The 24361-nt window shown below is 39.5% G+C and overlaps 1 protein-coding gene across 5 annotated transcripts in view; it reads right to left on the bottom strand.

Annotated features, from left to right (window-relative positions):
• The window catches only part of LOC134217767 (uncharacterized), a 566229-nt gene that overhangs the window by 506813 nt on the left and 35055 nt on the right, over positions 1 to 24361 (bottom strand). For all 5 annotated transcript variants that reach the window (XR_009981158.1, XM_062696573.1, XM_062696572.1 and 2 more), the window contains exon 2: positions 2453 to 2771. Coding sequence is in view for 4 of the 5 variants with exons in the window: in XM_062696573.1 (XP_062552557.1) it covers positions 2453 to 2577 (125 nt within the window). In the remaining variant the exon portion in view is untranslated. The remainder of the gene's footprint in view (positions 1 to 2452; positions 2772 to 24361) is intronic.

The raw sequence follows: 24361 nt of genomic DNA, 5'->3' as shown, positions 1-24361 counted from the left end.
ATTTTGCTCAATTTTTGGCGTCCTTTGCACCAGTTGTCACACTAGTGATCCCATTATGGCCAATCCTATAAGACATAAGTACATGCTTTCCTATTATGGATTAAGCAATTTTGGGCACTAACACGATTTTGATTGCGGTTTTTACAATTGTTCTAAGGAGCAGATAAGGAAACCTTTCGATTGACATATCAACACCATTCACATGCTTTTTATTTATTTATTTAAAAATAGATAATACACTATAAAATGCGAATGAAACTTTTTGAAGCGGTTAGTATTCTCGACCAGTCCCATTCCTATTGTAAAATCTCTGAAATGAAAAAAAAAGCTGCTTAAGCTGCATTTTCCTTGGTGCATTTGGCATAATGCTAAAATAGTTCTTCTTTCTATCCTTTGGAATTCATTTCAATAATATGAAACTGTGATGATCAAACAATAATGGGAAAAAACCACCACTGTTTGCGCTTTTTCTCGACACATCACTATCCGCAGAAAAACACCACAAGAAAGGTTGACCGCCTTTTCATGTGGCAACCATAAATTGAGCTTCTTACAATCACAATTCCGAACCTCGATGTGAAAAAATCTGTCCTCCCCAAAATGATTCCGTTGTCGAAATCGAATTTCCCTTCACGCCAGCTCCCCCCAAAATGCTGCTACCATGTACCGGAAAACTGAATAACATGCGCAACGATTGAAATTTATGTCCGCCTTGATACCGACTGTCAATATTCTGTTTGTCTGTGCGTTGCTGCTGGTTCGTACCTTCATATTCATCCCCTAAAAGCACCTTTCTGCACTTTCAAGCTTCATAACCCGTAGAAAGGGAATGTCCAGCTGAATCATGACGGCCGGCCGGCATCCAAGCGGCCATCCGGCAGACCGCCAGAAGCCATTGTTTGGCTTTTTCTTCTTGCAAGCCTTCCGACGATCAAATGAATGAAAATGTAGGCACCCTCCTTCCCGGCCACGTTTGATCCCATGTATCTACGCAAAAGTGATCAAAACATTTCCGCCGGAACAGCGACCCCGTCGAAGACGGTAGAGCAGTCCCTTTTCTTTCGTTTATTGAAAATGATTCGGTTCCCAGAGGCCATATATTTTTTCTTCATCTCCCGGACTCTCTTCGCCATAAAGCTTTTCGTTGGTCCGGCTCTGATCTGTGTCAAAGGAAGAGCAAACAACCCTCGTCATCGTGTGTGCTTTTACCTTCCTATGCTGACAGTATGCATGCTTGGGTCCTTCCTAATGTTTGCTGTTGTGTCTGGGAAGCCAACGGGTTCCGATGGGGCTCAAATAGCTAAAGCTGATTGTTCGAAATCAGTTCCGGATCCTCTGGAGGGATTTCAATGTTTGTGTGATTTTCATTCGTTTGTTCGGTTTCTGCACTGTGATTCTCTCCTATTTTTAGTTTAGTGCTTTGTTTTCAATTCACTTGGTTCGGTTTCGAGATGTTTTTTGTGTCTTTCATCTCTGTCGATTGAAAACTGCAGTTGATGAATGGTGATTGGATGGGTTGTGCCTTCCAACTTGAGCGCCGCTGTTGGGTGGGACAGAACGTCGGTCATTCTTACGAGGAATGCGAGGTAAACGGTAGAGGTTAAAGAGGCACCAAATGAAAGTTTCTCTAGTTGGAATTGACGAGGGATTTGAAAAACTTAGAAGGGCGGAAAAACTTTACCTCTGATTAAAAATCGTTCATAGAGCGCAGACAGATAGAAGCTATCTCTGTGAAGCACGCATAGAAAAAAAATTGTCGCTATTATGTTTATTCATAAGAATTAAAGTAAAAAAATAAATTCGAAAAATTTCAATCCACAAATTTTTAAACAGGACTCATAATTCCAACGTATTGTTAGATATAATGTTTGATTATACCCGGTTCAGAAATCCTCCGCATCAATTGTTCTGTTATTTAGTTTTTTTATTGCTTTTGCCAAAAATTGATACATGCACGACCCCGATGCGATGTTTCTAACAGAAAAACTGTTTTCATTTGCGTACAACTTGAATAAAGTTATTCCGTCACACGTGTTTAATTATTTATTCTATAACTCACCCACAACTCACATATGTACCGTTAGCATTTCCCCCCATATCACACTAAAGATCCAAAGATTCGACTGATCGCGCCAGCAGGTGGAGGCAGCTTTGGCTTACGAGGGCATTTTTCTCTAGCTTCCCGGTGTCCGCTGCTGGTGCAGAGATATGGTCCGGGAAGAAGCATCAGCAGCACAAGAACTGCATCATTCTTATGTTGCAAGTTTCATTGAATTTAAAATTTTCCACCCAATGAAAAATATTTGCCGGACGTGATTTATTCATCCGTCGGTTGGTCGCTCTGCTGGCTGATGGGTGGTGCAGCGAAAAGGAATTGAACTTTTTCCGCACTTTAACCGCTTGCCTTTTCCCGCTTTCCCTTCCCCCATAGTCAATAGTTTGGTTTACTCACCCGATGGCCCCGTTGGAGAGTTGTTTCAGCTCCCGGTCCAACGTCTCCTGGATGTTGCGCTGCGAGTACAGATTGATTGGCGAGTTGAACTGCTTATGCACCAAACGGCGTTGCATGGTGGCCATCCTTGGTTGGATTGAGTTCGGGTTTGGGGTTCGATTTATTGCACTGTGGTTCGATTGATAATTTTTCTACTGTTACAATTTGATTGCACTCAAATTAAACAAGTTGTTGTCGAGTGGAACGAGAGGAGAAAACTTTTCTGCCTTCGCTCCTGGTTCGATTGTTACTGGCTATATTTTATGTTATTGTAGATTCGCTAGAAAAGGGGTATGGGGAGAAAAAGAAGAGGAATGGGGAAGTTATTGAAAGCTTATCCACTGGAACTACAGCAGAGAGTAGCCTCATTAAAATTCGACAAGCGGGATGCCAGGATCTGCAACGAAACAAGAAATGAAACAATTTGATTGGTGGGTTGTATTTTCGTAAAATGCATATTTTGATTGGCATTCAAAGTATCTCGGTTTAGATGGGATCAGCGTTGGTAAAACCATACTCAAATCTTAATCGTCGACCACTCCTGAGCGAATTATTCCAATTGAGATTCTGTAGGAAAGTATTTTCTTCGAGCTTCATGTAGAAACCATTTCCATTTACATTTCGCTTCGAAGGAAATCGAAATCAGTCATCGCGCAATTTATTGCTTACCAAATTATGTTAGATTATCTATTTTTCTATGCCAGGTACGTATTTTTTCTGTTTAAAACAATAAGCACTGGCAGCGCCTGCCATTGATATTTGATTGAGCATCACCTGCAAGGTGCAAGAACGCTGCCTTTGAGAACAATAGCGAGCATGCGACGAGTAGTGGTCTTAAACTTAAACAACATAAAAATAATGTGCATAAACGCGTTGAATTGTTCGATGAGTCCAACAAATTTTGGCTGGCTCGTCCATGATATTAGAGATTTTTTTGCTATCACAATGTTGGGATGAAGTTTAATACAGTAATATTCCGATTTTATCACCCCCTGGTAAATTTTGGGGTGATAAAACAGCGCATGTGACAAAATCTGATTTTTTAAAAAGTTTTTTAATTTCATATCACAAATATAAATCAGTTTATGCCTTGGAATTCATTCAAAACCACAGGCGTTATTTCATAAAAATTTTTGTTGTTTGCGGAATTATTTACGAAAATAAAAGAAACATACCAAAATCAATTTTTTTGGATGACAAAATCGGGTTAAACAGCATTTTCCACATTATACGATAGATTTCGTACGATAGTAATAGGGTACAGTGCATACATATTTATTTTTGATTGTGAAATCTCGGCTCGGGTATCCAAGTAGCAAATGACGAATTTCGCGCCAACTCGACCAGCGGTTGGCAGCACCATCTCAGAATCGAATGAACCTTGGTGGGCATAAAGATATGGTATTTCTAAGCCACTCTGCATACTTAGTTTTTCAAAAATTGTCAAGAGTCACATTAGATGAGGGCCTAATTTTTTTTCATGGATTTTTTATAAATCGATGTAACTCTAAAATGACAAGACCTACAAAATAGTGTTGTATGGCGGACTGTCGTGGAATACCCAGAAGTTTTTTGGAAAAATATACAAAAAATAAAAAAAAATGATTTCTACACTGGAAAAAATTAGTTTTAAAAATTAAAATCGATATTACAAGAAAACCTCATCTCAGAAATCGATGAATTTTTTTCTGCAGATAGGTATTTTAATTATCTTACTTTTCTGGGAATAATGTTCCTGTGACATATTTAAGGAAAAAAAGTTTTTCTAACAAAAACTTTTTTCATGTCCATATTGAGTGAAAATTTATCAGCGTGTTTTATGCCTACAGTGCCAATTATAGGTTCAGCAGCCTATCATCAATCAACGACACATTTTGGACGTATAAAAATTTGTTTAGGAAGCAATTTAGCATAATCTAACATTAATATGGACCAACATTTGAAAAGGGCGTATATTTTCCTAGATTGCTTATATCTATGTTACACACAAATGACCATATTTACAAAATTGTGATGTTTGATGGACTATTGTAAATTTGTCTGAACTATGAAGTCTGAAACATAAAAGAGCGTTCCGTTCACCGAGAAAATAAATTAATGAATGTAAAGATTAAAATGGGATTAGCAAAAAAAAATGGAGGTCGATTTTTTTATCAGATAAACATTTTGATTCCAAACGATGAAGCTCGGTAGGTAATTTCATTAGGGGGATTTCCGGTAAACGCACATTCAAAAAATAATAAATTTCCCACATTTTTTAAAAATTTTTCTTCAATTTTATTTGTTACTACATTTAATTCTTATTTCTACTTGAATACTCATTAATTCGTAAACTTAGTCGAACAATTCAAAGACTTTTGGGTCTTCATCTGAGTTGGAATATTTTTTTAGACAAGATTTTATTATAAGCGATTGGTATGAAAGAATGAAGCTTTTGTGTGCCAATTATAGTTTTTGCTTTTTTGAAAAGTTCATCAAACTCTTGTTGAGTACCGTCGTCGGGGGTGACAATGGGTCAAATGGGGGTGAGAATGGGTCACTGTTTCAACTACTTAGAATGCTTGTAGAATGGATGTATCTGAGGACAAAAAGACAAAAATATAAGAGACCTTTTTGGACGATTTTGCTCTACGCCCTCCATGCTTGCGGTGAGAGCGATGACCCATTCTCACCCCAGACCCATTGCCACCCCCGATGGCGGTATTGCTCATTCGTGATATAACAGAAATGTAATATAGTGATATTTTTGTTTGATTGAAAACGTGCCCATTTGCCCATTCGTACAACTCCCGAGGAGTCTTGATAGTATTTCCATAATCTTTGGCTAGCTTCGCAAGGGCCTTTTCCGTGCTATGTTGTAAAAAGTGCCATTCTGCTTCTAAGCCATGTTTTGAATTTAAATTACACAGACTTGCAAAGTTCCTTTTATTTTTATAATGTGCTGCAGCTCACCCAGACACAAAAGTAATTTTTGTAAAATCGATCGACTGTTTCAAAAAGTCAATTAATTTTGAAATGAATAAGTGAACAGCTTTTGTGTCATGAGTCATTACTTCTGATTAATAAAGTACTTAATAATAAATAAATAATAAAGTTTTCTAATTAACCGTTTCTTTTAAAGTAAACTTCGAATGGATGTATTGTAACCTGGGAATTATTCCAACCTTGAGCAGCATTTTAGGTAATGAATGAATAATTTTCCAAAAATTTAACAGTACAAGCGTATTGCTGTTTGCAAATGTGTGTAATGTCATAAGTTATAAGTTTATCAATTTTTTCAATAAAATGCGATACAAAATCGTCTACAGGCTTTAACACGGTTTCTAAATTACACCGTTCAGTGGTTAGCCTTTGCTGAAAAACAACATCTTCTTTTCTTTTCCACTATTACAATTAAATATCACTTCAGTTTCGTTTCGGCAACATTGCCCGTTTTCAAAGTAATTATTTTTTTGTTATTGTTTTTAAGTTACTTCGATACTAAAAGTTTATAGTTTAATTAAACATAAACCCTTTTCAAATGTTAGTCCACAATTATGTTAGATTATGCTAAATTGCTTCCCAAACAAATTTTTATACGTCCAAAATGTGTCGTTGGTTGATGATAGGCTGCTGAACCTATAATTGGCGCTGTAGGAATAAAACACGCTGATAAATTTTCACTCAATATGGACATGAAAAAAGTTTTTGTTAGAAAAACTTTTTTCCCTTAAATATGTCACAGGAACATTATTCCCAGAAAAGTTAGATAAATAAAATACCTATCTGCAGAAAAAATTTCATCGATTTCTGAGATGAAGTTTTTTCGTAATATCGATTTTAATTTTTAAAACTAATTTTTTTCAGTGTAGAAATCGGTATTTTATTTTTTGGATATTTTTCCAAAAAACTTCTGGGAATTTCACGACAGTCCGCCATACAACACTTTTTTGTAGGTCTTGTCATTTTAGAGTTACATCGATTTATAAAAAAATCATGAAAAAAAATTAGGCCCTTATCAAATGTTACTCTTGACAATTTTTGAAAAACTAAGTATGCAGAGTGGCTAAGAAATACCATATCTTTATGCACAGCAAGTTTCATTCGATTCTGAGATGGTGCTGCCAGCCCCATAGAAGGGTTGGCGCGAAATTCGTCAAATTCTGAACAAATTTGATTGCAGCAACTTAAATATGACTGACTGTTTACGCTCCGTCCTTGTACGCTCTTTCAAATAACGCTAGCTCCTTTTACGCTTCAAATTCTAAATAATGTTCCCTCTTTTTACGCCCTATAGAAGCGTAAAAAAGTTTCAAGTACCGCCATCGGGGGTGACAATGGGTCTGGGGGTGAGAATGGGTCATCGCTCTCACCGGCAGCCTGGAGGTCGTAGAGCAAAATCGTTCAAAAAGGTCTCTTATATTTTTGTCTTCTTGCCGTCAGATACATTCAATCCATTCTATAAGCATTCTAAGTAGTTGAAACAGTGACCCATTCTCACCCCCATTTGACCCATTGTCACCCCCGACGACGGTATTCATATGAGGCAAATTTGGATTAGTTTCAGAGATTATTTATTAGATGATCCAAGTACTTTGGATGTTCTAGGAACATAATTTATGCTTGCATGCGAAGTGGTATTACCTGTTATCATAGGTTATAGGTAGTCTACGAACTCCATAGAGTCAAGGTCTACAGATTAACGTCCGTAATGGAGGCATTTATTGAAAAATAAACAAGTTGTGTGACTTCTTCTCAAATCAAAATAAAAAAAACTCGGCAAAATAGATTTTTAAAACAAGTTTACAATTATCAAATAATCAAGAACAACAGCCTTATACGTTCTACATGTAGCAGTACTCGTTTTAAAAATATGAAAAAAGCCATGATTTCATTTACGGAGGAAATATTTACAAAACAATTTAAAAAAACGATCAATGTTCCCCCGGATTACGGTAGTCTGGGACTGTGGATCAACCTCCGTAATTATTGAAAAATAAACAAGTTGTGTGACCCCTTCTTGGTATATGTTTTTGTTGTTGTCGTGGGTTTCAAAAAGTCAGGGTCTGCGGCAGTGTTGGTAAAATCACTCATAAATCTCAATCAACGAGCACTCCCGTGCGATTGAAATCGTCTGAGATTTTAAAGGAATGCATCACGCTTGAATTTTTCATGCTAAAACGCATCATTTCACTCATTTGCCAAAAAATCATTTTGGTTTAAAAACGCATTTGAAATCAATTTGGGGGCAATTTATTGCTTATACCTAAAAGAGTGTCTAATATTGTATGCGACAAACGTCAATTCACTGTTTTTAACGAAGAAGAACAAAAGAAAACCTACGATGATTCAAATGGATGATTCAACTCGTCCATGAGTTTTTAGGTGCTGAGTTGGATGCGTTTCAACTCACGCTTGATTTGAATCATCCATGAGTTTTAAGATTTTGAGTTTTTACCAACACTGGTCTGCGGATCAACCTCCGACAGATACGTATTTCGACCTCAACAGTAAGGTCGTCTTCAGTGTCTCGTACTTGACTCGACTAGTTGTGTAACCCCATCTTTGTATATGATTCCATTCCACGTATTTCTTGTTGTTGTCATGGGTTGCAGGTACCCTAGAAGCACAGTTAGGTACCTTAGGTAGCAGCAACTTCTATATGACTAAATTTGTTCGTATAGGAGTCACATTTACTATTCGTAGATTCAAGGTCTGCGGATTAACCGTAATGGAGTCAGTTATTGATTATTAAAAAAAATGTGTGACCTTTTCATGGTATATGTTTGGTTTTCAAATAATTCTATTTGTTGTCATCAGTTTGAAGCATTCTACATACTGCATGGAGCCAAGGTCTGCGAATCAACCACCGTAATGGAGCAGTCGTTGAAGAAAAAACTAGTTTGCATTTCAAGTAGATCTTGTTGTTGTCATTGGTTCAGGTAGTCAACAAACTTCATAGAGTCAAGACCTGCTGATCTACCTCCGTAATGGAGCCAGTAATTGAAAAAATATCAAGTTATGCTACCTCAGTAATTGACAGCATTACAAGTAGTTCTTGTTGTTGCCTGTTCTAGGCAGTATATGAACTCAATAAAAACAAGACGTGCAACCCTGTAACGTGGACAGTTATTGAAGAATACACAAGTTTTGAAACCCCATCTTGGTATGTTTGCATTCCAAGTAGCTCTTGTTCCATATCGCTACAGTGTCGACCTAATTTTGTCTACCCCTAATTTTATCACGTCCCGATTTCTGCACTTTTTTGACCCGATTTTATCGCCCAAAATTTTTGGTATTTATTTTAAATTTTGTAAATAGTACCGCAAACAACAAAGATTTTCATTAAATAACTTTCTCCACCTTTGGTCTATTAGAAATGATTTCTGAGTAACTGTCAAGCATTTTTTATGACTTTTCAACAAGAAATAACGGATACCGTCCACGAACTGTTCCTTTCAAAGGCATAGACATAAACATATTTGTGAATTTATTTAAAAATTGAAAATAAAAAACATCGATTTTGTCACATCACCTATTTTATCGCCTCAAAATTCTCCAAGGGGGTGATAAAATCGGGATATTACTGTAATACGAAGCTGCTTATGCCTTGGAAATGCAAAATGTGAAACATCTGAGACGTGAAAACTTCAAGCCAAAAACGTGTTAAAGAAACATGGGGACGGGGGGACGGTAGACAAAATCGGGTCAATATCGCAAAACGCAAGTGCAGAGATAGGGGTCGCAGCAAGATTTGCCCGTGGAAGGTTGCAGATCTGATGTCAAGTTTTTCTGCCAAATTTCCTGTTCATTTTCGGCCGATTATCGGTTACAGTGAATTACAGTGTCTGCCACATAAGCAACATGCCACAAGCCATCTTTTCCGGATTTAGTGCAAGAAATCAATAGCGACAGCGACGCGTCATTTCGGGGAATGTTTCCCGATTTCAATTGGATGAATGAAGCCCTGTGGTGGTTGCTCCGAAACTGCCAATTATCATCAAAAATGAAGCCTTTCAGATCATAAATGGACAAATGACATCGGTGAGCAAGTTCCAATTCTTTTCTTTTACTTGAATTTTGATACCGTGACGTCCTTGCATTCCATTCACTTAAGGTAATGCGCTATGTTTAAAACTATCCGAACTAGAGCAATTCTTTGGCTCCAATTCCAATCATATGAAAAACTATTGGTCCTAATTCCGTTTATTCGCGTTCCTTGTTCTGATCACCCGAAAAATATTTTTTTTCGTGGAAATGGTAATAGCAGTTATAATTTTTCTATACAAATTTTCAATTCTCTTTAAAAAGCTTCAAATGTTACTTTCTTTCAAATTTACATAAACAAATTCCATACACACAACATAAAAATTAAGCTAACTTCCCAGCACCATTGCCACGGAAAAGAAAAGATTTCCTATCGAAGCTTTCCACCTTAAAGTTAATGTAATTATGATTAGAGCCTCTAATTTTGACCTAAGGCTAAAACTGTTATATAATGTACCGCTGTCTCATCAAAATTAAATATTTGCATAGTTTTTAATAAACTCCGGATAATCCTACTTTTACAAGGAATCCACGGTTTTAGGTGAACCATGATCTGTGGCTCAGAGACGGGAGAGTTTTGATAATGTTTATGAGACTCGCCGTTATTTAAGTTGTTGTGCGGTTTGTTCTTTTTGTGTTCATCAGAGATCCTTTGTACAGCGCAGATGAACATAGTTAATTCCTGAGACGAGCCAGCCTAGCGCTGAAAGTCTTCTTAATAGAGATAAAAAAAAAAGTTATTTTGCAGGTTGAAAGCTATTGCGACTTTTTCGTCCAGTAATATAATGCATAAATTCATTGTGAGAAAGTGAAAGCTCAGTTCGTGTCTAATCGTGTTTTCTTCAGTAAGCAGAACGATCGGCCTATCATCAAAAATCTTGTTCTGCTTAGTGCGGTCGGTAATTGAAATAACAAGTGTTCGTTCGATAGTGTTTTTGTTTTCATTAGATCAAACTACACCAACGGCATACCGTTTACCAAAATGAACCCTGCCACACTCCCTACCCCATATATCCAACATACTAGTGATTTCTCGTGGGAGTGCATATGACTCGTCGGCTGCTATCAAAGTGAGTATCATGTCAACATTTTGCTACCTATTCCTTAATTGACCTGCATTCGGACATGGCCGGCGCTGGTATTGCTTATTTTTGGGGTCACTAGTTCTTACACATTGAAGATGATGTTAGTCCCAAACTTCATCTGTTGGTTCTCTGTGTAATTACAGCTGACCTGTCAATGACGGAGTAGCAACCGTGGGCGGTCAATCATGCTCATGCTCAATATCGCAAACCGCATGTTCATGCATTTCATTTACTTAGTTTACATCTACACAGATATAACTGAATCAACAATTTGACGCCACAATACACGGTTCGAGGCCGCATCTCTCCATCCTCGAATGCGCTCCATGCTCGCCAAGTCGTTTTGCACCTGATCTGCCCACCTCGCTCGCCGGCTCGAACCTGCCGGATCGGAAGCACCATCTTTGCAGGGTTGCTGTCCAGCATTTTTGCAACATGCCCTGTGCATCGTACCCTTCCTGCGTTAGCTACCTTTTGGATACTGGGTTCGCCGTAGGGCTGGGCGAGCTCGTGGTTCATTCTTCGCCGCCACACACCGTCTTCTTGCACACCGCCAAAGATGATCCTAAGCACCCCTTTTTTGAATAGTCCGAGTGCTTGCAATTCCTTCTCGAGCATTGTCCATGTTTCATGTCCGTACCCAGTCAACATTTTTGTACCTATATCTTTTGATATAGATTATTATATAAGAACCAACTTATTTTATTTTATTTATTTATTTATTTATTTATTTATTTGATTTATTTATTTATTTATTTAGTTTTTTCTTGATTTTGTAAAACATCAAGTTTGTTTAAAGAACGAATGCTTATGATCCCTACTGAACTTATGTTCTTTTAAAGGGTCGTGAAGTTCGACTTAACTTACTATGGTATCCTAACCACTAACGTACTATATAGTTATTTATGTTACACTTTATATGAATTCGCAGACTTTTCTTAAAGCTATGAATTGAATTCGAGTTTCTTATGTTTTCAGGGAACAGATTGAACATTCTTGGGCCTAGATTTACAAATCTTCTTCTTCCGATCTCCGTGCGGAACCCAGTTTGTTGTAAGAGGTGAGCGTATCTCGTGCGATGTTCATGGGGGGCAGCGTTGAAGGTCCAGTTATGATGAAGATTTACATTATTCACTACTTTATACATCGTAACTCCTGTTTGGAACGCATACAGTCCTAATATGGGTAGAATATTATTCTCCAGGGTGGTGTACAGCGTATTTGTTGGTTGTAGGAATGGAAGTTTATAAATAGCCTTAATGCACCGATTTTGTTGAATTTGTATTTCCTTGAGGTACGTATTATAGGATGTACCCCACACCGCTATACCATACTGGTATCGGCTATGTATGAAAGCAAAATACATCTTCAGTAGTACATGTTGTGGAACAAAGGATGACAGCTTCCGGATGATTCCGCATAACGGTGAACAACTGGCTATCACTTGACGGATATGGACGTCCCATTTCAAACGATTATCAATGTATACGCCCAAGTATTTAAAACTAATTACTACTTCTATTTTCACTCCATTTATGATCAAATCTGGATAGCACGAAGTGTTGTGCATGCCAAATATCATAATTTTAGTTTTTTTCCAAATTTAACGACAAGAGATTATTTTCAAGGTTTTCCATCATTAAATGCAGATCATATGACATATCTTGGTACAACTCGGTTAACGTAGAAGCTTCATATGAAATTGCTGTATCATCTGCGAATAATCTGGGATGTCCTTTCAACTGTAGCTTCGCAATATCGTTCACGTACACAAGAAACAACAAGGGTCCGATGTTGCTTCCTTGTGGTACGCCACATTTCATTGGGGAGGCCTCACTTTTAATTCCTGACACAAACACTTGTTGCTGACGCCAGTCAAGTAGCTGCAAAGGAAATCATTCACAATTCCACGAATCCCGTATGCATCGAGTTTTTTCAGCAAGATCTGGTGGTTTACTGTATCAAATGCCTTAGAGATCCAGAAATATAACTCCTGCGAACTTTTTCTGATTCATTGAGCGAGCAATGTCATCAACAAATTTGAAAACTGCCACCTCGGTTAACGAGCCTTGTCGAAACACAAACTGACGCTGTCAAAGCAGCTTAGTAGTATCCAGGAAGCTGTTAATTCGTGTGCATATAAGATTTAAAAAAAACATTGTTCATCGACGGCAGTACAGATATTGGTCTATAGTTTTTCGGATTTTTTGGGTCTCCGCTTTTGAAGACAGGATATACAAGTGCCTTTTGAGGCAATCAGGATATACACCTGTAGCAATACTGTCATTAAAGCACTTACATAGTATGTGGGACAATGGTGCACAGTGTTGTTTCAATGCAGCAACAGAAAATCCATCTATTCCAGTAGCTTTGGAAGCGTCTAATCCAGTTATGATGTTTATAACTTCAGCCCTTGATGCTGGACGTAGATACATAGATCTGTTAGATGTCTTCATTGTGTTGAACTTATTGATGTTTCCATCCGAGGTTAGTTGGCTTGCCAGATTATCCCCAACTGACGAGAAGAATGAGTTAAAGATGCCTCCAATATCAGCTGCGTTGGTGTTTTCAACTCCATTTGTTTGAAGAACAAGCTGCTTTTCGTTTCTTGTTACGTTGCCTATTAGTTCATTGATTCTATACCACATCTGCTTGCGATTGCTTGAAGAGTACATTCGTTGATAAAAAGCCGATTTATCCCACCGTTTGGCGTCCGAGAGCTTCAGGTTTGCATTCGATAGAAGGCTTTTGAGATGTTGATTCAGTGGATTTCTTTTTCATCTTTGGTATAGACTGTTCGAAATTTTACTAAGCTTCCATATGTCAAAACTGTATGATGGACAGACGTTAGTTAGTTATGTTAGTCACCTTAACATTTACGGATAGTTGAGTTGAGAAATGTTGGACTAATTGCGAGTAGCGATCTAGTATTAGAGTAAGGCGGGTATTAGGCTACATCTAATCAAAATCCGTTGATTGGAGAAACGAATGAAAGTTAGAATTGACTAGCTGGTAGTTGACACGGGTTTTGCAGAGTGTTCTATTGATCTTGGTTACTTTAGTACTGTACTGAGTAAGCACATAGCAATGGTCGCTAAGATCGCAGTCGAACGTGTAGTTTATGATGCTTCCAGAATGATCGGCTTTGCTAACAACATGATCAAGCAAGTTATTGCTGCCTGGGCGTGTAATGTACGTATTTGTCACAACCATGTTGTAGGACGATAGAATTTCCAAATATTTTCTGGTTCCTAGCGATTCTACGTTATTGATGGCTATGTTCATATCGCCGAGTAAAAAGCAGGGAGTTTTTGAGTCCATAGATGACAGTAAGTTTTCCATAGAAGATAGAAAATGGTTCATATCATATCCAGGTGGGCGATAAATTCCATGCACCGTAACGTGACGTGGAGAAACTAGTAACTCAATTTCTATATGATGATACCCATTATCCATTGTGTTCTCCTTAACATTAAATAGTAGTCCATCTCGAACAAAAACTGCTAGACCCCCTGATGAATTGTTACGGCAGGAATAAGTACTAGTATATCCAGGGATGTTGTAGAACTTGGATCGTGTTTCCTTTATCCACGTCTCCCCGATTACAACAATATCCACTTTAACGTTCAGTTTGTGTAGAGTAACACAAAGACTATCTAATTTTGCAAAGCTGTTGATCCCACGAATATTTATTTGCAGTAAGGTGATTCCAACGCAGGGTGTAATTTGAACATCTAGGTTTTCCAAACAACGATTTATGGCATGATTGTTTTGTTCCATTTCGGCAAGTTAAAACAATATACAGCTCTAGAGTTGCACAACAAAAATTAATGTAGACGTGAAATTAACTTTTTCAACTCAGCACGAGATTGAACTTTGATTGGTTTAGTATCTTTGGAAAATTTGACTAATATAACGCCGTTTCGTCCAGGCCAGATATATTTGATGTTCAACATATTTTGGTGTTTTTTCAGCTCCCTGAAGATCTCCATTGAGAGTGGTGATAAATCATCTCTGATGTAAATTTTATTGGTCCAACCATTGGGCCATTCGACGCCCGCGATCATTGAGGCAGTGAGCAAGCCGAATTTCTTTTTCTTTGCTAACAAAATATCTTTGTGACGAACGTTATTGAAAGCAACTTTTATGGGATGATTTTCTCCTTTCGATGCGACTACTCTGGTACAAGACAAAATTGATTTGTTGTTTACTTCGATACCTAGTGTACGATAGGTAGCTTCAACTAGAGATTTCGTGTTCTCGTTCGGCAAACGAGGAATACCTAATATAACTGCGTTTGCTGACAATTGTGTCCGACGTTGCATATCCAACTCAACTTCCTGCCTATCAATCGCATCAGAGACTGTTGAGGTTTCAGTTGAGAGCATTGCCAAGGATCTCTTCAACTGAGTATTCTCAGCCTTTAGTTTACCGATTTCAGCTTTCAGTTGAAGTATCTGACAACCAAAATCATCGAGTTTACTCGACAGAAACTCTTGACTTCTTTCGATATTCGCGAGTAACTTTTCTGTTTGAACAGACAAATATCCAGAAAGTATTTCTGGCAGCTCTTCTATGTTACGGAAAGACATCTGTACTAGTTCTGCTATCGGAAGGTAGATGGCGCTTCACGAAAACAAAACGACGTTTGTTCGTCGACTATGAGCTGATTGTCAAACCTAACCCGGACAGTAACGAGAGAGTACCCGGTAAAAATCGTTTACTCATTAATGGGTACTTTTTCTCTGCTATCTCTTTCTCTCTGCTGAAAAAATCACCCATTTTAGGAGAATATGATGTAGACCAATGAGTAGATCCACTTATTCTCCCAAAATGGGTAAAATTTTCAGCAGAGAGAAAGAGATAGAAAAGAAAAAGTACCCATTAATGAGTAAACGTGTTTCTCCGTGTAGGTGTACACTTATTTACACACTTACGTAGTGTAGGTAAAGATGTTGCGATGAAGAGTTGGCGTGGCGGATGATCACAATCACTGGAGCTTGTATGTGTACAGCTGATGTAGCAAATTATGAAGCATGTGGCGGTGAAGGGTAGCGGATGAGGCTGTGATGGCGCAGCGTTGGGTGAATAAAAACAACCAGCAAAAATATCCGTTTATTGATGCAGAAACAGCATTAATTTACAGTCGAACAGCCACAGCAAGGCTTTTTATGGTCTGCAGATTTTTAGCATAGATCAGTCAACGAACAGCAGCAGCAGCAATAAAATCATACAATAACAGCAGCAGCTGGTGGCTTAGAGGTGTTGGTGGGTATTTTCAACAGACTTTCAAGTGGCAATATGGCGGTCAGGCTCACAACAGCAGCAGCAGCACAGCGGTGGAATTTCTTTGGAGGTCCTACGTACTTACTTTACGCACGCAGATGATTTTAGGTGGCAGACGGTAATTACCGTTCATGTAGCAGCAAGCAAAAAGCAGTGAGTGGTTTTTAGTGGTAATTTGCGACTATTATTTGTAGTTTTCAATCGGAGCACAAAGCTAAACAACTTATATGCAACAGGGTTGCCAGTTGCTTTAATCGTATATAATGCACAGATTGGCTATATACGTACCATAGTGGAGGCGATATAGGTACATACGAGTTTTATTATACGATTTTTCCCGACATTATGAGAACAGTATTACGATTATACATAAAAATATGAAAAAAAATCATGCCAGCACTAAGTCTCGAACATGCGATCTTTAGATTTGCATGCGGATACTCTACCACTGCACCATACTGCACATCTTGAACTAATTCGGATTTTTGCCCAACATAAACTACACAATTTATATCTTTACAACTGCTTGAAACTTCAACAAGCCGTTTGGGCTGAAGTGATTTCGATTGTATTACGATTCGCATAGACATTCATTCGCACTCATATAGGATATTGCAAGGAGTATTTTCACTATGGTAAAAATTATCGTGTACGATGCATTCAATACAACATACTTTGACAATAATCTGATAAAATTTGATATACAATGCGATTCAGATTTTTGATGGACGCAAATGCGACTTTATTTGCTGTTTGTTATACGATATGTGGTTTACTGGGTAGAGGACTACCGGTCTTATTAGCGTCTTGTACTTTGGTGCGGTGGTGAATCTTTTTTGACCGCAGTTTCTTCTGGAGCCCGTAATAGGCCCGATTTCCACAAATGATGCGCCTTTGTATTTCACGAATAATATTGTTATCAACCGTTAGCAAGGATCCAAGGTAGACGAGTTCCTCGACCACCTCGAAGGTATCCCCGTCTATCGTAACACTGTTTACTTTGTCTTCGATGCATTCACCACCAGTCCAACTTTTGTTGCTTCACGTTTCAGGCGGGTGTACAGTTCTGCCAACTTTGAAAAAAAAATGTTCGGCCGACAATGTCCATGTCATCCGCGAAACAAATAAATTGACTGGATCTGTTGAAAATCTTCTAGCGTTCTAGCGCAATGTTGAACAACAGGCACGAAAGTCCATCACCTTGTCTTTGTCCCCGGCGCGATTCGAACGAACTTGAGTGTTTGCCCGAAATTTTCACACAGTTTTGCACACCGTCCACCGTTGTTTTGAACAGTCTGGTAAGCTTTCCAGAAAAGCTGTTCTCGTCCATAATTTTCCATAGCTCTACGCGGTCTATACTGTCGTATGCCGCCTTGAAATCAACGAACAGATGGTGCGTTGGGACGTGGTATTCACGGCATTTTTGAACGATTTGCTGTACAGTAAAGATCTGGTCCGTTGTCGAGCGACCGTCAAAGAAATCGGCTTGATAACTTTCCACGAACTCATTCACTAATGGTGACTGACGACGAAAGATGATCTGGGATATCACTTCGTAGGCGGCATTAAGTATGGTGATCGCTCGAAAGTTCCCACACTCCAGCTTGTCGCCTTTCTTGTAGATGGGGCATATAACCCCTTCCTTCCACTCCTCCGGTAGCTGTTCGGTTTCCCAGATTCTGACTATCAATTTGTGCAGGCAAGTGGCTAGCTTTTCCGGGCTCATCTTGATGAACTCAGCTTCGGTACCATCCTTACCAGCTGCTTTATTGATCTTTAGCTGTTGGATGGCATCCTTAACATCCCTCAAGGTGGGGGCTGGTTGGCTTCCATCGTCTGCTGAGCTGACGTAGTCATCTCCTCCGCTGCCTTGACTTCCACTGCCTGTACTTTCAGCGCCATTCAAATGATCCTCGTAGTGCTGCTTCCATCTTTCGATCACCACACGTTCGTCCGTCAAGATGCTCCCATCCTTATCCCGGCACATTTCGGCTCGCGGCACGAAGCCTTTGCGGGATGCGTTGATAGAACTTGCGTGTTTCTTGAGAACGGCACAGCTGTTCCATCTCCTCGCACTCCGCTTCTTTCAGGCGGCGTTATTTCTCCTGAAAAAGGCGGGTCTGCTGTCTCCGCTTCCGTCTATAACGTTCCACGTTCTGCCGGGTATTTACCTTACTGCAGCGCGACCACCCAGGTTGCATCCTTCTCCTCCAGATTCTGTCTGCACTCTGTCGACTACGTCCCATATATCCGACGTTGTTCTACGATGCGTCGGTAATGGCTGCTTTGACTGAATTCCAGCAGTCCTCAAAAGGGGCCCCATAAAGCGCACCCTCTTCCGGAAACGCTGCCTCGAGATGCTGCGCGTATGCAGTGGCGACATCAGGTTGCTTCGTCGGTACCGAACATTGTTAATGACGGATAGTTTTGGGCGCAGTTTAACCATCACCAGATAGTGGTCAGAGTCGGTAATGTCGGAGAAGTGCCGTCCATCAATCAGAACGTGGTCGTTTTGTGATTCTGTCTGCTTTGGTGATCTCCAGGTGTACCGAAACGGAAGGCTGTGTTGAAAGTAGGGGCTGCGAATGGCCATATTCTTGGACAATAATCTGAACAAATATATCTGACAACATGGAATTTTTGCATCTTGTCTTTCGATTACAAATTAATCTTGTCATCACTACAGTTGTCTCAGATTCATTTAATAACATTCCATTATCGTTTTTTTAAATTCTCGCTAGCTGGACAATTCATGGCTTTTTTATTATCCTGCTTCGTTGTACTGCGCAAGACAATATCATTTAACTGTACGCGGTCTTGTCGATCTAAATTATTCGATTCGTTCGCTGTGCGCGATCCCATTGGCATGCTATAAGAGCAGTCTTAACGATTCGCTATGAGCGCGGTTCTTTCGACCCGCTTTGAGCGCGGTCCTTTCGACCCGTTTCCAGCGCGGCCCTTTCGACCCGTTCCCAGTGCGGTCCTTCCGACCGTGTTTTTTCAACTCGCTTTTGGCGCGGTCCTTTCGACCCGCTTTCAGCGCGGTTCTTTAAACCCGCTTTCAGCGCAATCCTGTTGACCGGCTACCAGCGCGATCCAAAACAACCGGCATTGGAGCAGTTCTTTCGATCCGCTTTGAGCGCGGTCCTTTCGAAACTTACCCACCATTTTGTCACACATATAACAACACAGTTTACACCTTCAGCTCAGAGTGATTCCTTTCCAGTTTTGTATTTTATAATCAGGATATAAGTTTTGTTTTGCTGTCGTAAAATAGAAGCAAAACCTGGCAGGAACGCCGATGTGAAAACCCAAATACCAGTGAAAAGAAATCACTCCGGGCAAACACTATTGATGCGCGTCCTGTTTACTTGACGTTTGGGAAACTGAATGAGGCAAGGTATAACATCGACTACTTGGATGCTTATTCGGTCTCACGATGAATGGACATACATTCATAATCAAGTTATTCATTCCGCATGTTCAGTGAACATCATAATGTTTGCTAGTATGAACACAGTTAAGGCTTGTACGCGACAAAATCTGGACACCTTTAAACACGTATAACTTTTGAAATAGAACATCAACAAGTGAAATATTTCGTAGACTGATGAATGTATGTGTGTACTTTCTGAAAATATATTTCTTATAAGTGTTACAAGTTCGTAGTGAAAAATGGCGTCGAAGAAATTGTAGGTTCGGAAAGAATTGTGTGCAGTCGCCATTGAAATTCGGGTCTCTCGACCCAGAAACTGACTAAAAACATTTTGTTTTCATGTGAACACTGCTCAAAGCGTTTTAAAATATGTCGATGCTTGTTTGACAATATCTAAAACACCAGAGAGTGGATCAAAAACGGATTTTGTGAGCCACCAGAAGGATACGAGCTCGAAACAGATTCTACTGAGGATGTCAAATCATTCGGCACGTATTATTTCTTAGAAAATTCAAATGTCACCAAGTTTCGTGCATACATCGAAGCATCGATAAGGAATGAAGCCATTTGAAGTGAAAAACGTACCGAAATAAACCAACAGCAGTTTATTTTTATTCTTAAAGTTATGTGTCCAGATTTTGTCGCGAACAAGCCTTATGTACGATTTACCAAATTATTTTTTTAAAGCCCACCTGACTAGCTAACATTATTTTTATGGTTATTATACGACATCAGTTCCTTGATTCATACACTATTCTGCGCCAAATATGTTTTGAAACGAAGATCATATCTAGAACAGTATTTTATTTGGAAGGCCCAAAAGTGTTGAGCATAATGGAGAAGTATTAGTAGTAAGTAGTACGTAGAAGTTATTGTATTAAATATTTCAAAAATTTTGGTATTGGTGACTATAAATATAAACGAGAGTTACTTTTGATTATTCTGCACTTATTTTTCTAATCATTTCACCTATGAAAAATACGAGAATAGTGGAAAGAAGTCTCTTAGTTCCGCTTGCTTATTTGTATTGGAATAAAAAAAAAAGAAGCAAAAATTCTACCTTTGCCATAGCCAAAGTATTTATTTGCTGGGAGATTAAATACACACTAAATGATTTTTTTTTTGTATATCTTCATTATAGCGAAAAGGACGGCACGGGTTGCTGCAACGGTTTTCTTTTTATTGTTGTTTTTGTTCAACTCAATTAATCAAATTCTCGAATATGAAATTTATTATAGCCGATATTTCAATCTAAATCCATTTTTTACGCCCTTGTTCATGGTTGATTGGGAGCTGTAATCTTATGACAAATGTAGCCAAATGTCTTATTTAATTTGATTTGAAGTTTTTTTTTGAAGTACCTACATAGGAGACTTTTTTTCCCGCGTGTTAGGAAATTAGATTTTATACTAATTCGTTGCTTCAATGAATGGCGGCGAAGCCTCAATAAAGAAATAAAAGAAGTCGACCGAGTTCTAACCTGGCAACAGGTTAAAGCGATAGCCAGGCAACGCTCAGGATGGAGATCTTTCAAGTCGGCCCTTTGCACCATCGGAGGTGTACAGGATCCATAAGTAAGTTGCTTCAATGATTCAATAGAAGGAATTGCCGCTTTGGCATTTTCTATTATTATTGACAAGAGGTTTTATTACTTATTGCACTTGAATTTGGATAGAAATGCTTTCACGTCAAATAATGCTGTGGCCCGAAGGAATTTTCAAAAGATTGTTGCAAGCATTTCCGGAGGAAATTGCAAAGGATTTGTTGACGATTTAAAAAAAAATCCGGAGTTATCCGGAGCGGTTCGTGAAGAAATTCAGGCGCAATCCTCTAAAGAATTTCCGGTGAAAGCCTTTGGCACAGCAGAGTGTGGTTGATTCGCACTCTATACAAATCCGCCCAGCTGGTGTTGGGGGCATAGAGTGTGATCTTATTGTTTAATAAACAATAACGCTTAAATGTGGATGTACAACAGTAAAGCACATGTGAAGATTGGACAAATCAAGCATCCGAAAGATATTCAATTTGCAAAAAAGAGCTAACCGCGGTGGAGGTTGGTACTCGGATTCTGATGGCTTTTCCGCAAACATGACCTTTAAGTGGTCTTGTTGTGTAGGGGTTATTACGTATATCTAGAGAGTAGTAGGTTGAGGGTTTGAGTCCCTTCAAGACACGTGGATTCTTTTTCACAAAATTCATATCAATTTGTCCATTTCGAAACATGTGCTGAGCATATGCACAGCCAAGATATTTAACAAAAAATTGTTTCGTGCGGCCGAGTTGCCGAATAATATGCGATTAATTACAAATTTGTTGTATTGCCGGTGGCTTCACTCAATTCAACCCGACAGGTCCCCTTTTTGTGTCCATTTCTACAGGCTATCCGGGACATCCCATTAGGTTCCATGAGTGGCATGGATCGATCGCCCTTAGTTTTCGTTTACTTAAAAGATAGAATCACCGTCTTCGATCAGAGGTCACACAGACTGAGTAACTGAATAACACCTAGCATTACTTGTCATAAGACGAGTTCGTACTTTCCCATTTAATTCCTCCATTTGATTGTAACTTTACCAGATACTTGCATATTTCGACCTCAACAGTGAGACCGTCTTCAGTGTCACGTACTTGACTCGAATGTCGAGGGATAGCGGATAGTACGTACGATTCGTCATATGACAAGTGAAAACATTACACTAAAAGCTCAAAATAATGTTCTTATTATCTAAAACTCGAATTTTCAAATCTCATACACGATTTAGTTAATTCGTCAGTCAATTCCCATCGGACTCATGGTCTAGAGAATCGTTCGGTTCTGCCCGAAAAACTCAAAGCTCTTCCTGTAAGTTTACAAGCGAGTGATCTCGCGCATGATGCCTCGAGGATTGAGCTTTGAGTATGATTCTACTCACACTTGTTCGAATATCGACTTTAATCACTACTTCGCTGTCAGTAACATTTGAACGCGGTTTTCAACTGTATCGATGAAATTTTACAGCGAACGATATGTTACAAAGGGTACCCCAGCGACCTGATCTATTCAGTTTTTTTCTCAGAGCCAACTTATCGTACAGTAAGAAAGCATACTTTCATGTAATGCTCTATCCCGGCGACAGGGTAGTATAATAGTAGACATAGGCATTGATGTTCTATGAAAAAATAAAGTTTCACATAAAGCCCAGGCAACCCGTAAAATGTTCAGTTAGCTCTGACCAAGGGCTGAAAACCTCTTTAATAAAGACGATATTAATAAATGCTCAGTAAGTTTCAAAAGCTCATAGGGAAAACACTCAGAATCAACTATTTTTTTACAATTATATTCTTACCTGTGCTAAGCGAAACCAGCGATATCAAGAAATGTATCAATTTCAACATCTGAATATGTTCACAATTTATTCGCTTCGATGCAGCTCCACACTGTGCAACGGAATAAAATATAATAACAATGGGAAATCGGGCAGCGTCAGGACTTCCACTATGCTGCATTTGCTTTCGCCCTCCGGTGGAAGCTGCTCCGTCTAGCTACTGAGTGTTACCCACGCCTAAACCAATGAATCGAATCGGTTTAACGGAAACCCGGTTTGAATGGAAGCTCCAAGCAGAACAGGTTTTATCTAGTTCAGTGATTTTGTTTCGGTCTGGGGCAATGCCAACACGCTCTAAACGTATGCAACCCCCCCTCCGCTCTCGGTGTTTGTCCATAGACGGAGAATGATTTAAGGGTGCGGTTCAGGAAATTCCCCCAAGGCATGCAGGTGAAAAAACATCTATCAAACATCCACCCCGGAATGGAGAGAGAGAAATATGGTGAAGGAGATCCGTACATTACGAACCTTAGGAGATTGGCAAGTTCGAATTTTTATTTTTTATTTTAGTTATTTATCGCGAGTCCCTATTACCGATCATAACGTGTTGAAAGCAATTATTGAGTTTCTTCAGAAAATTTACGCTCCTCAAGTTAATAAGAAAGTTGTTCTCTTAAGGTTAATACAATAACAATTATTTGGGATCTCCTTTTCCCATCCCCATCCCTTGTCTTTGTTACTTGGTGATTTATGTTTTTAGCCAGTCGTGTCTTAAAAACCGTGAGATTTGGCTGGAATGCGACTGAGTAGGGAACGTTCCTAAAAAGGCCTTATCACGTGAAAATGTCTTCTAAAATTGTTTTATATGGAGACGCATGGTTGATACTAATGAATGCTACAAATCAATGTTTACAAGCATAAGTATTCAGGGGCAGCAGGGACCATGTCCAAGGGCTTGACGACCCCTCCCCAGCTGTCTGTGAGTCAGGGAGAACTGCCTAGGGCGTGGTGGGATTTAGCAGTGGGCTCTGCTAAAATCCCTCCCAAAAAACCACAAGTGCCCGTAAGCAGACTCTATCAAAGCGACTGTGTGCCGCTTCAAAAGCACAAGCCCAGGGAGTGCCATTGGCACATCAGAATCGATCCCAGTAAGATCCTAATTATGGTATACTGGTTGCATGTTATTGGTCTTGTTTTTGGATATTGAGATATTATGAACGCGAGGGCTGGTAGTCTGGTTATTCCATTCTCTTAGTAAGGACGGGTGACACTGACCTTAAACGGTGAATGGGCTAATGGCCAGGCTGTCTTCCGTCCCCTTAAACCGTGGCGGGCCTTGTAGCACGCGGTACAATCCTGTAGCTCAGCTGGTAGCTGAGTGGGAGTAAACTCAGATGTTTTTCCCTGACTAGCGCTGATCTGGCTCTGAACACGAAAGTGTCAACCCTCGCATGGCCTCCCTGCATGCCGCAAGGTATGTATAGATAACCATGGGATCGCGAAGGCGACTACACCAGCAGGATTCGACAGCAGCCGCAAGGGGACCCAACAGCGATGAATTCTAACAACACAATACACAAAACGTCGAGGGATGCAGGTGAGGCGAATGGTGGTAAGGAGAACCCTTTCACCAGACGTAGCGGCCTTGAAAGGTCTCCCCAAAGATCGCCGGGGGAAGGCGATGGAGAAGCCCGTGGAGGGTCTGAGGAGGTGCCGGTTGAAGTAAAGATGG

This window comes from Armigeres subalbatus, chromosome 2, assembly GCF_024139115.2.
Source record: "Armigeres subalbatus isolate Guangzhou_Male chromosome 2, GZ_Asu_2, whole genome shotgun sequence".
Taxonomy (NCBI): domain Eukaryota; kingdom Metazoa; phylum Arthropoda; class Insecta; order Diptera; family Culicidae; genus Armigeres; species Armigeres subalbatus.
This window is presented reverse-complemented; position numbering and strand designations above follow the sequence as displayed.